Below are 12,382 nucleotides of genomic sequence, written 5' to 3'. Positions count from 1 at the left end.
AGGGAATACTACCTTCATTGTTCATAAACAAAAATACTTCATATCAAATACATAAATTTTTTATGAAACTGCTCTTAGCATTTTAAAGCTGTTTTGAAAAAGGCTGACTACTTTCAAAGCTATACAGATTTAATGTGATTCTTGTATTACATTGGCTTCAAAAGGATAACAGGATGTTTTTAAATAATCTGCAAATAAACTAATGAGAACTGCCACACTGAAACAACCAAATGACAAAAAAGCCAAACCAAAACAGAAAAAGAAAGGAAAAAAACCTCGAACTACTACTTTGATATATATTACAAGTAAAAAATGAGAAGTCATGTTTGTGATCTGCACTGTCCTGATCAGAGAAATTAAGCCTTCTTATGTTCTTCTATAATACAATTAGATTAAAAGAAAAAATCTGGTATGATCGAGAGTCCAAGAATTGTTGCTAATTACATGGAGAAGAAACTAATCCTGTAAAACTAAAAACATGTTGGGTGGTGGAAATTTTTTTACATGTCTTATTAATATCATATGGAAAAAAGTTTGAATAATGGATTGACTGACACACATTTGAACTCAAAGGAATGATTTCCCAACTGTAGCATACTAAAAAATGCTGTGAACAAGCAAACAGCAATTATCATTAAATGAATACTGACCATTATGTGTTCACACTATCTGGAAAATCCAGAACCACAGAAGGCTTATTATGGAAATGAAGAGTATGGGCAGGGAATGGGACCTCGTCTGAGAGGACCATCAAAAGCTTTAAGAATCGTGGCAGATCGAATTCAACAAATGGAACCAAGGATGACATTCTGTGAAAAAAATGAAGCAGAATGGAAAAGAAACTTGGGCAGTAAAGTGGAGACAATATATAATCTAGATAAAGATCATTTTGGTGTACTGTTAATCACCACATTTTCAATAATATGCTAACATCTGAGACAATATGGAAGAAAAATCACTGATATTTTGAGTTAAAAGTTTCTTTTCTAAGAATTAAAGTGCCTAAGATTTTAAGTTATATCAAAAAAACTTGGCACATCCCTATTCAGATTTTCCAGTAAGTTTCCTACAGGAATCCTAGGGATAAAGTGAGAGAAGTCTTACTCTGCAGCAAAAACTCATCTACATATCCAAGATGAAGGGTTTCAAACTGGGGAAACTCCAATTCTGCCATCTTTAAGGCAGAAAAGACACCATCTTTGGTTAGAGAGGGCTGGATCCGAACTTCATGTAACCTAGAAAGAAATGACCAAGAGATTTTCTTTTATAAGAGTATTTGCAAAGTTTAAGGGCATCTGAGGCAGTATATTACACTATACATTACACAACAATGAACTATATACTTTCTATGTGATTTCTTAAGCCTAATTAAAGTAACAGTTTGCACATAGTGCTGGTATTTAACAGTTTTTTTTTCTTATGCTGCTAGCTGTTACTGTTTCATTTATATATAGTACTCGAGCAGATAACAATACTTACTTAAATTTAGAAACATTATACTAATATTTTAATCAATATTCTATTGATGAAAAGTGAACATGTTATAAAATGAAGAGTAGTTAATTCAAGTTAAAGGAAATATAAAATTAAAAGCAAAGTAGATATCTGAAAAATAGAAAACAGTAAATGTAGTATAAAGTGATATAAGATGTGACTTAAAACATGAAGATTTTATTTCAAAAGCCAATTTCAACACTGATTTCTGAATAGCAGATATTATTACCAAATAAATAATTCAGAAAACCATCCTCAGATTGAGTTGATGGTTCTGAGAGGGCTTCAGACACCAGAGTTTCAGTGGCAACTTCTGTTGGACTCAGGTACTTCAAGATAAGTTAACTGCTCTACTCCGATATGAGACCATTATACCACACCCTCCCAGAGCTGGCTGGGTCTGGATTAACCAGTCAACAGTTCTAAAATTAAGGCTAAACTAAGGGATAATTTAAGCTAAAATTAAGGGATAATCATCTGTTATATTAATAACTTCTTATATTTTAAATCTAAACAAGGCAATTATTATACTTCATACACAACGCATACATTCATATACCACTACCAACAAAAACAGAAAAAAACATAATTCTAAGACAAAAAACACAAAGGAAAGAGGAAACACACCTACGGGCAGCAGTGATGATGAGGTAACCGAGATCTACTTCAAGAGCATTTTTGCAAGCTCCCAAAACAATAGTGTGCAAATTTCTAAAACCACCTAATTAAAGGAGAAAAAGAACAAAATAAGCATTTCTTTTGACACAGTACTTTCAGTAAAGCTTTTGTACAAATATTACACAATAATTAATCATTTGTTTTTATATTCAAATTAGTATCTCAACATAAATTACAACTACTAGTTGTTCCCTAAAAAGAAATGAAAACATACTCATATCTTAGAGAAGATACATCTGAAAACTGATGGCATCTGAAAACTCCAAAAGATTTAAACTGAGTAAGAATTTTAAGAAACCTACAAGCTCATGAGGTAAGAAGTAACTCTGACATTTTCTGTTTGAATTTTCAATATCTAATATATCAAGGAATAAGAGCCCTTCAACTGTTTTTCATGTTTTTAAAACGTATCAACATACCAAAAAAAAAAGGGGGGGGTGGGTTGGGAACACAAATTATTGTGTAGCTCAATGATTTATCTATTTTGAACTCTTATAAATAAAATCAGCAAGTATGTACACTTTTTGGTCTGGTTTCTTTAACTAAATATTTTGTTCATGAAAGTTATCTCTTGCCAGTAGCTATGTGTTTGTTCACTAGTATCGCTGCATAGTATTCTATGGCCATATTGTAATTACCCATTTTACTGCTACAAGGAATTTGAGTTGTTAGGAACAGTGGTTCTAAGAACAATCTTGTAAATATCTTCTGATGAACAAGTGAATACATTTCTGTTGGGTTTAAAGCCAGGAATACAACTGTTGTTATGTGTATGATCAATGTTACTAGAAATTGCCAAACAGTATATGTTATAAAGTAGCTGTATCAATTTACACTTTCATCAGCTATATATGAAAGGCCCTGTTACAGTAACAATACTACTTTTTTTTTTTTTTTTTTTTTTTTTAGTGTGAGCTACATTGCGGTTTTAATTTGCATTTCTCTAACTTTCAGTGTAATTTACCACTTTTTCATGTTTACAGATAGTTTCAGTGTAAAGGATTTTCTACTCAAGTCTTTTCTCATTTCTATCCTATTGAGCTACTCACTTTTTTCTTATTAATTTCAGGACTTCCTTATTTATTCTCAATACAAATCCATTATCTGTGCTCTGTATTGTGATAAGCTTTTCCCAATCTATAGCTTAGCTTTTTACTCTTAATCATGCCTTTGATACAAAAAAAATTTAATCTAAATTTGGTCCAGATCAACTTTCTTTTAATGGTATGTGCTTTGTGGTATCCTGTTTAAGAAATCTTTGCCTACTGAAGTTAAGTATGACACTTTAAAAAATATAAGTTTTGGCTTTTCACATTCAGTTCTATGATCCATATGGAATTACAGAAGTACCAACTTCCTGGGCAAATAAGAGGGAGGGTCATCCTCAAATACTAACTAGAAGTCTACTTCTCTTTCAGAAGCTTTATATATAAGCTCAGCTTTTGAAATCTCTCTCCGGGACTTTTCTCTAGTGAATGGACTATGGACTTCTTTTCCCTTCTGAATTTTACCCTAATAATTTTAACCATGAATAAAAATAATGCTGTTGGTCTGAAGGGAACCTATTCCATTCCTTTAACTCAATGAAACTAAGTATACTTATACTGGACTTTATTAAGTGACTGAATATCTATGCATGTAATATGGTACTCTTCATTATATTTTTAGAGGTATTAATTACAATGTGTATTTGTTACCAACAGTGCTTGAGGACTTTCCATTTTATTTTAGATATTTGAAGTTTTAGTTTCTAATTATATATCTATCCAGAAAAATCTCTTTCTCTTGCAATGATAAGATTAGCATAAAGCATTTCTGTTACTTATCATTATTTAGCTGCAGTTAAGGGATCTAAAGAGTGAATTTTTTTTCTTTTAAAAGCCATCATATACTAGAGTCAGGTTTTTATTTGTGTTCTAATGTTCTGTACAATGTTTACCATAAAACCAAGTGTCTCAGTAGTATGCTTTCTGAATGTGCATCTTGTTTGAGGCGATCTTCCCTACACTGAAAAATAAACATATAAATGCTGTATATTTTCTTCTAACAATAAAAAAAATCATATAATAGATGGATCTGATAATATCCAATGATAGGCATGGAAGCATTTTACATATCATAAAATACTAAAAAAAAATTGGACATCAACATCAGTAATCCCCAAGTACTTTTGTAGGCCTAGGGTGTCCAACTCATAAAATATCTCTCATAACCAAAGAGCACAAGAACCCCTGTCAACATTTCTAAGAAAATATTCCATATTTTCAATATTCTAAGAAAATATAACTGGAGATATATTAACTAAATAATAAGTAATAACAAGTCAAAAAAACATGCCTTTTCACTCTAATGTTTGAGAAAGTTGAACATGCATTAAAAAGAAATGAACATTAGCCAATGCTCGTAGACATGTATTCTCCATCAAATAGACCAGAAAGTGCAATTAGTGACAAGTATTTTCTTTCCAAAAGACTTGTAAGAGAAGCTTAAAAAAAAAAAAAAAAAAAAGCAAAATTCATTTTTAAAATATTGAGTAACTAAAGAAAACGAATACCTGATCTCCAACTGTCTTCAACTACATGTTGGATAAGACCTCCAAGGAAAGGAACTCGAACCATTTCTAAGTGTTCCAAGTTTCGGGCAGATGCTAAGCCTGTTACTAAAGGGACATATTTCAAGGAATTTGTGGGCCCTAGAAACAAACAAATGAACTTATAAATTCTATGTCTTAAAACGAAAGCCAAACTGTAGTTCTGCAATCTGTGGTTCTTATTACAAAGTCAATCTGTTAAAAATATTTATTAAGCATTAAGATTTTCAGTAACAATGGAGATATATGCAGTAGTTCTTATGAATACCCCAAATTCTGAATAATTTTGAGCTCAAAATGACAAAGAGGAAGAAACCAAGATGAAAATTTGATCCTTCCCTCAAGTAAAGAGCTCAACCATTTAAATATTTCTTCATGTGACTAGTTTTATATTAGGTACTATGGAAGACCACAAAAGACATGGTCCTGTCCATCAAAGGGCCTGAAATTGACAGAGAAATAGAACATGAAAATTACAAAAGTACAAAAAGCAGAAAATATCAAGTCCCAGAATAAGATCCGCTACATTTCATTAAAAAAAAAAAAAAAAAAAAAGAATGGGGAGAAAATTAGGCTGGAAAAGACAAACCCTGAAGGATATATGTAAGTAAAGAAGTAGTAAATGCTTCAGGTTTGAAAAAAAAATAATATAGTATAAAGAAAGACACTGAGGTGAAAGTTATACAGTTGGGTCAGATAACGAACAGGCATTGAAAGCTGTACAGTTGTGTTGGACAGTGAATAGGCAGATATGACCAGAAAGGAAGTAATGTAAAAGCAGTTAGAAATAAGAATATCAAAAGGGGCCCTGATTATTATGAACTTTGAAGCACAGTAATTACCACTTGATATTCTAGGGCACTAGGGACACTACAGGATTCTCTTCAGGTAATATAAAAACAAGGCTTTAAGTAGACTAGGTTACACAGTTCTTTACATGCAGATGATTGGGAACCAGAGAGAGAGAGAGAGAGAGACGAAGCAAGAAGATTGAAATTATTAAAATAAAACAGCAAATGTAAAAAGTGCTTATAAGGTATACACAGAGATAGTCACCTTTTTTGCTGCTATTTTCTCTCTTGGTTTTTGCTAAAATCAAACACAAATCTTGTCTCTAATGTAGTTAAAATAAGAAATACATTTATCTCCAGAAGATGAATAATAAAACAAAACAGTAACAGCATCATATAATTTTATAACAAATGTAGCTATGAAATGCTATAGAATGTTTTTAGAATAGCATTGTTTACTTCTACCATAACTGTGTATCATTACCTGCACAGTTCCTCATGACAAAAGTTCTTAAGCTGATGCAAAGAAAGTCTTTAAACGGCTGTGGTTTAGTGAGTCTTACCCACTTCATATAAAGATGCCTTAACATTGGGATACAAGGAATTTCAGGAACATTCACCCCTAAAGCACATATACAAAAAAAATAAATAAATAAGCAAGAAAAATCACAAAAATACTTGGTACTCTGTACATAAGTTTGAGTTTTTTAAAATTAAATATTTATTTTTTAGTTGTAGTTGGACACAATACCTTTATTTTATTTATTTATTTTTATGTGGTGCTGAGGATGGAACCCAGGGCCTCACATGTGCTAGGCAAGCACTCTACCACTGAGCCACAACCCCAGCCCTGAATTTATTTTCAAACCAACAATTTATCCTTCAAAGGGATCTTTATCAGAACAAATAACATAATTAAAGTCCATCAAATGTGGCTTACTTAAAAACAGCTTGTAAAGAAAAAATTTACGCAAACCATAAACAAATTTCTTTGTTAATTTTTTAGAAAGATAGGATTTTAAAAGTACTGTCACATTTAATATATGCAAATCTTTCTCATAACCCTATAATTCTTCTAAGACATGATTATCCAGAAGATAAAAAATGAAAGTAGGTTCCTGAAAGCAAAATTGTGAAGATGTAAATGAAACACACTAATTTACATGTTATACAACTATCAATACTAAACTGTCCCACCAATAAAAAAAACTAAATTTCTCAGCACAAGGTCTAGCTAGCTAGGTTTAAATATTACATTTCTAGAAGAGGGCCAATACAAAGCTTGAATATTCATTTCTACATATAAGAATCTTAAGAATTTGTAAATAATGTGGTTGAATAATGCATGGCTCTGGGAAAGTGAGAAATCTAACAGTGTTTTATTTAATATTTCAAATTGACAAGGGTATTTTATGCCTCTGATCAATGAGTTCCTTAACATCAGAATCATACCCACACAGGATTATATTTAGGAAAAAGAGAAGTATAAACCAGGAGAGAAATTCAGAAGATATGAAAGAAAAAAGGATCAATTACTTGTAAATCCTAAACGAGGAGAAGCAATTGAGGAACTTGCCTGAAGTGTCTAAACCTCGTAGGATACAGAAAAGCCCAGGAACAAGTCTGTGACACAAATCCAAGGATTTAGGATTAAATGGCATTTAATAAATAGTACGTGGCAGAACCAGCTTGATAACAACTTTCAAATTTGAGATGTAAAAGCCTTGTTAAGAAGAATTAGAAGAAGCAAAATTAAGAATACTTTAATGGTGTGGTTCTGGAAAAAGCTGACTTGTACAGAATGTTCCCACCTACCAGGATTACTTTTTAACCAAGTCCCCTTAAAACAACATGACTTTAGCTTGAACTGTATTTGTATGGCCACAGATGGGAAGTAAAATTGGGAAAGAGACCAAAGGAAGAAAAGCAGAGGAAATTAGAATCAGAATTCATAAAGTTGAGGTTAGCATCTACTATGAAGGTAGTACACTGGCTATACTACGTAGGAAACCCAATATAGCAAAGGTTAGACAGATACCCTAGGCTTGATCCACATTATTCCCCAACCCCCCTCTACAAAGGACACAATTACCCACTTCCCATTCATGTTTATTCACTATTATATCACCATACAGTTTTAACCTGGTCAATGAATCACATGAATTAATATATTCAAATAAAACCAAAAGTACCTATATTTGCAATATACTGAGACAGGTACTGTAAAAAAATACAAAGTTACAGAAACAGTCTTTGACCTTAAGAAGTTTATATCATAAATTCAGGTATTAATATTTTATTATCTAAAAACTCAAATTCAAATTAGATATGCAAATCCCTAATCAGAATCACTCCTGGATCCCCAAAATAAAGAGCTGCTAAAGATCTTTACCCTTCTTCCATAATTGTACTCCAAATCATATCTGTTACTTTCCCTTTCCATATGATCCAGTTTCAGAAATTTTAGTTCTTTGGACCATCCCTAATACTTAGAATAATGTCTGTAACAAGTTTACATTCAATATGCATATAATAAATAAAAATTTTATAAATGAGATATTAAAGGTCAGGCTATATTATCAGGGATCACTCCAGATTCTTTTCAGTACTCTAACTAAGCCAAAGATGGAAAATTAAATTTCAGAAAACACCTGCCACTATTTATTTGGGTTGAAATTATGGGACTATAATTCAAAGAATATTTAGATGGGGAATGCATAGTGTGACCAATGCAAATACAGTGCTGTTGGAAAAAGAGAAATCCATTTCAATTTTTTCAGAGAAATAGATAAATAGCAGAGTTTTCCTTTGCTTTTGTTGAAGAATATATGGTAATTTTCTGTTTGGAAAAGACACAGGTAATCTAATGACTACCTAGAATTTTTTATTTGTGATGTTTGTGACTTAGCTCTGTAACAAAGTAGCCACTAGCTATACTTGGCTATTTAAATTTAAATAAACTAACATAAAATAAATAAAAAATTCAGTTCTTCAGTTTCACTAGAGACACTGCATACCCCCGGGACAATACAAATATAGAACAAATTCATCCTCTCCAAAACGCTATTTTGTAAAGGCCTCCTCTAGAGAGCAAAACCAGGACCACAGGTAGATATTAGAGAGATCAAGAGCAGGGTTCTGACTCTATGGCAAAAATTTTTAAAACAAAACAAAACTCTCGAAACTATTCAAAAGATCTTTAAAAAGGGGACAGATCACTTATGGAGTAGTATTCCTCCCAAAGGATCTTCAATGTGAAGTTTGAATTTTTGTACAAATCTCACAAGTATTTCATTTGCCATCATCAATCAAGAAAGCCAACTCTAAAATTCTCATTATTTCCTTTCAATGAGTATTCAGTTACAAGGAATTTCAAAGAGTTACAAATAACCCATGAATTATAAGTACTCACCAACTAAATGTAAAGTCTGAATTTTGGCTCCTATGGGAATTTTCAGTTTATTTTCAGGAGGAATTGGAAATGCTCCATTACGATTACGAAATTTCCCCAAAATATGAACATGCGGCATATATGTCCAAATGGATTCTACCAATTCCAGATGAGATGTTTCCACACCCTAGAAGATAATGTCAAAGCAAGCACAAGAAACGCTTTTAATATATAACAATACTTTTCCTTTTGTATCAAGACACCAACAATGCACTGGAACTTTTAGATGAAACTGCATGAACATAGAATGTTTGACCAGATATACTCACCACCAAGTTTGGGCATGCCTGTAAAGCTTCTAGAACTCCTGGAATGCTAAAAGCCTCATGGCCCCTTACTCTTCGCCTCTCAAGGTACCGAGGATGAAGGCCATATAGCTGTTCAACGTCTGGCATCTTCTTTAAAAGTGTTAGAAAACTGGAATCTGTGAATCCTGAGAAATTAGGAAATATTTAGGGTCAGGTTCATCTTTCTGTTCGTGAATATTTATTAGGCGATTAAATTTTTATTAAAAAAACAAAACTTTTACAAAAGGTTTTAACATTTTCCTAAGGCTAACACACTAATAGTATAGCTAAATGAATGGTTACAACAGAAGATGCAATCCTAGAGTAACAGAGGGAATGTGAATGTGTCAGACAGTCCACTTAATCTGATTGAATACTTTGTAGCTGAGGCTTTCCATTTGTTGCCTTTTTTATCTGTGGGTGCCTTTTCTTTTCTTTATTTTTTAATTTTTGTTTTGGGGCACCAGAGATTGTACTCAGGGACACTCGGCAACTGAGTCACAACCGTAGCCCTACTTTTGTATTTTATTAGAGACAGGGTCTCACTGAGTTGCTTAGTGCCTCACTTTAGCTGAGGCTGGCTTTGAACTGGAGATCCTCCTGCCTCTGCCTTCCAAGCTGCTGGGATTACAGGCATACGCCACTGCATGAGGCAAAGAAACCTTCAAGTAAAAATACATTTTACTCTGATGTCATGGACCTATTTGACTGGTGGAAGGAAAGAGTCCAACTACGTGATCACCACTACCCTCCTCCTTCCCCCTTCTTGCAAGGTGTTCTGGTCTGTCAAGCCCTCAGGGGTCTTCAGAACACTAAAAATATAATAAATAGGATAAGATTCCCACCTTTAGGAAGTTCACAGTTTGAATCTAATTCCCATCTCAAACTTGATTATCTTATTTACTCTAATAATCACTATCACTCCCCTACCATTTAAGACAGTTCACTCTTTTTGTTTTCTGAAATTTTTTAAATTTATATATGACAGCAGAATGTATTACAATTCTTATTACATATATAGAGCACAATTTTTCATATCTCTGGTTGTATACATAGTATATTCACACCAATTTGTGTCTTCATATCTGTACTTTGGATAAAAAGACAGATGAAAGTTGGCTATGTGAATAAGAGTGATCCAAACTGACAGGTTCCTGAGCTAACTAACTGGGAATCCAGTTGTGCTTTGTAGAAGGAATCAACAATATAGGAAAAGAGAAAGGTAAGTGAAGTCAATAGCAGAAGTTATTGATCAATAGGTAGGGAGACAGTGACATAAAGATGATGTTTTATTACTAAGCCTTGGAAGGTGGGTGAATGCCAACTATCTACTCACTAATGATAAAAAGTTTTAACTCTCAAAAATAAAATGAAGCCAGGCATGGTGGAACACACCTGTAATTTCAGTGACTCAGGAGGCTGAGGCAGAAAAATTTCAAGTTTGAGGCAAGCCTCAGTAATTTCGTGAGGCCCTAAACAACTAATGAGACCTCTTCTCAAAATAAAAAATAGAAAGGGCTGGGGATATAGCTCAATGGTAAAGTGCCCTTCAGTTAAATCTACAGTACAAAAATAAAGTAAAATGAAATTCCAAATACCAGGTGTCAATAGTTGTTCTGCTTATTCAGGGCTAATTGAGATATGCTAATTTTAGAGTCACAAAAGTGAAGACTAAGGGGGGACCTGGGAGATTACTTGGTGTCTACACTTAACAACAGTTCTTATTAATCTCGTATAAAGTAACTTTTACTGATTTAACCATTCAACATGTTAACCATTTTATGTTTTCTCATTTATTCTAACAACACAACAAAAAAAGCTATCATCCCACTTACAAATGTAAAAACTGAATTGAGTTTAAGAGTGACCAAGCGGCAGTGCTGGAATTCAAAACTCAATGCCTATCTTCTTGTCATGTATTACATGATGACTCACTCCATAAATGAAGAAAGTTCTATCTCCTTTACAGAGATGGTATAAGACTATCTTATACAGAAATCTCATTTAGAAACCACAAAGTATTCTTATATAAAGAATCAGAATTTAAATTTCACATAAGCTATAGTGGCAATAGTGAGAACAGGTGGGGTGAACTTATCCTAGGCTATAGACTGCTTCCATTCTCTCTGATACTCACTGCAGAGATAAGAAACCTTGAGCTCCCAGGTATTTATCATCACTTTAAAGACAGTAACCTGTTCATAAATTCCTCTCTAATTTGATAAGAAGCATAGAGGTTAATGCAAAGATTGCATAGAATGGCAGCTCTGCTATCCTAACTCCATTAACACATTAATCTCATCTCTAGAATTCCTGCTGGCCTAATCCCTATAAAAACAAATCTAACAGAAGAATAAGACAATCATGGGGCTGGGTTGTGGCTCAGTGCTAGAGCAATTGCCTAGCATGTGTGAGGGACTAGGTTTGATCCTCAGTACCACATACAAATAAATAAAAATAAAGTCCATCAACACCTAAAAAATATTAAAAAGAATAAGACAATCATTTTCATGCTGCCCTATTTTTTTTCTTTCATTACAAATAATCATTCTCTGGAGTGAGTAAGTCCTTTTCCCTTTGGATAGCTTTTTTGAGTATTTGAAAACAACTATGGCTTGCCTCTACCAAGCTATGTTCTAGTCTCAGGTCTTTGTAATGTTCTTCACAAGAAGGTGCATATTGATAACTATTCCTGCCAACTTATAAGAGGTATCAGTTGACTCTTGAAGCATCCCAAATTGCACAATATTCTAGCATTTCGGAGGTAGCCTGCTCTGTATCACAGAAAAGAATAAGACAATTAGCTCTTTACTTCTATTATGGCTTTTTGTGTTGCTGTTCTCCTCGGCCTCATCATATTTTCAAAATCTCATGATCTGGCTTCATAGGAAAAGTTTCAAAACCAAAACAACAGTAAAGTATACTAATTAATGGACTGGGGCTAACTGAAAAGAGCCTTGACTAGACTTTCATTTTAATACGTTCTTTTTAGATATGCTTTGCTAAGCTAAAGTCATCAGCTGTTTTCCAGCTGCCTCTATCTGAGATCAATTTATTATAGTTAGGCTGCTAATTCTGAGTTACACGTGAA

At 33.1% G+C, this 12,382-nt stretch overlaps 1 protein-coding gene across 7 annotated transcripts in view; it reads right to left on the bottom strand.

Annotated features, from left to right (window-relative positions):
- Window positions 1-12,382, bottom strand: part of Fbxo38 (F-box protein 38) — a 50,559-nt gene that overhangs the window by 24,084 nt on the left and 14,093 nt on the right. For 6 of the 7 annotated variants that reach the window (XM_005324192.5, XM_005324193.3, XM_021725695.3 and 3 more), the window contains 6 exons: window positions 9,274-9,437; window positions 8,966-9,131; window positions 6,038-6,175; window positions 4,727-4,864; window positions 2,122-2,215; window positions 1,105-1,235 (listed from right to left, as the gene is read on the bottom strand). In XM_005324192.5, coding sequence (XP_005324249.1) covers window positions 1,105-1,235; window positions 2,122-2,215; window positions 4,727-4,864; window positions 6,038-6,175; window positions 8,966-9,131; window positions 9,274-9,437 — 831 coding nt within the window. Of the gene's footprint in view, window positions 1-650; window positions 773-1,104; window positions 1,236-2,121; window positions 2,216-4,726; window positions 4,865-6,037; window positions 6,176-8,965; window positions 9,132-9,273; window positions 9,438-12,382 lie in introns of those variants that run through there. The other variant, XM_040271814.2, reaches the window with a different exon arrangement.

This window comes from Ictidomys tridecemlineatus, chromosome 1, assembly GCF_052094955.1.
Source record: "Ictidomys tridecemlineatus isolate mIctTri1 chromosome 1, mIctTri1.hap1, whole genome shotgun sequence".
Taxonomy (NCBI): Eukaryota; Metazoa; Chordata; class Mammalia; order Rodentia; family Sciuridae; genus Ictidomys; species Ictidomys tridecemlineatus.
Note: the sequence above shows the minus strand (reverse complement) of the source record. Positions and strands in the feature narration are given on the sequence as shown.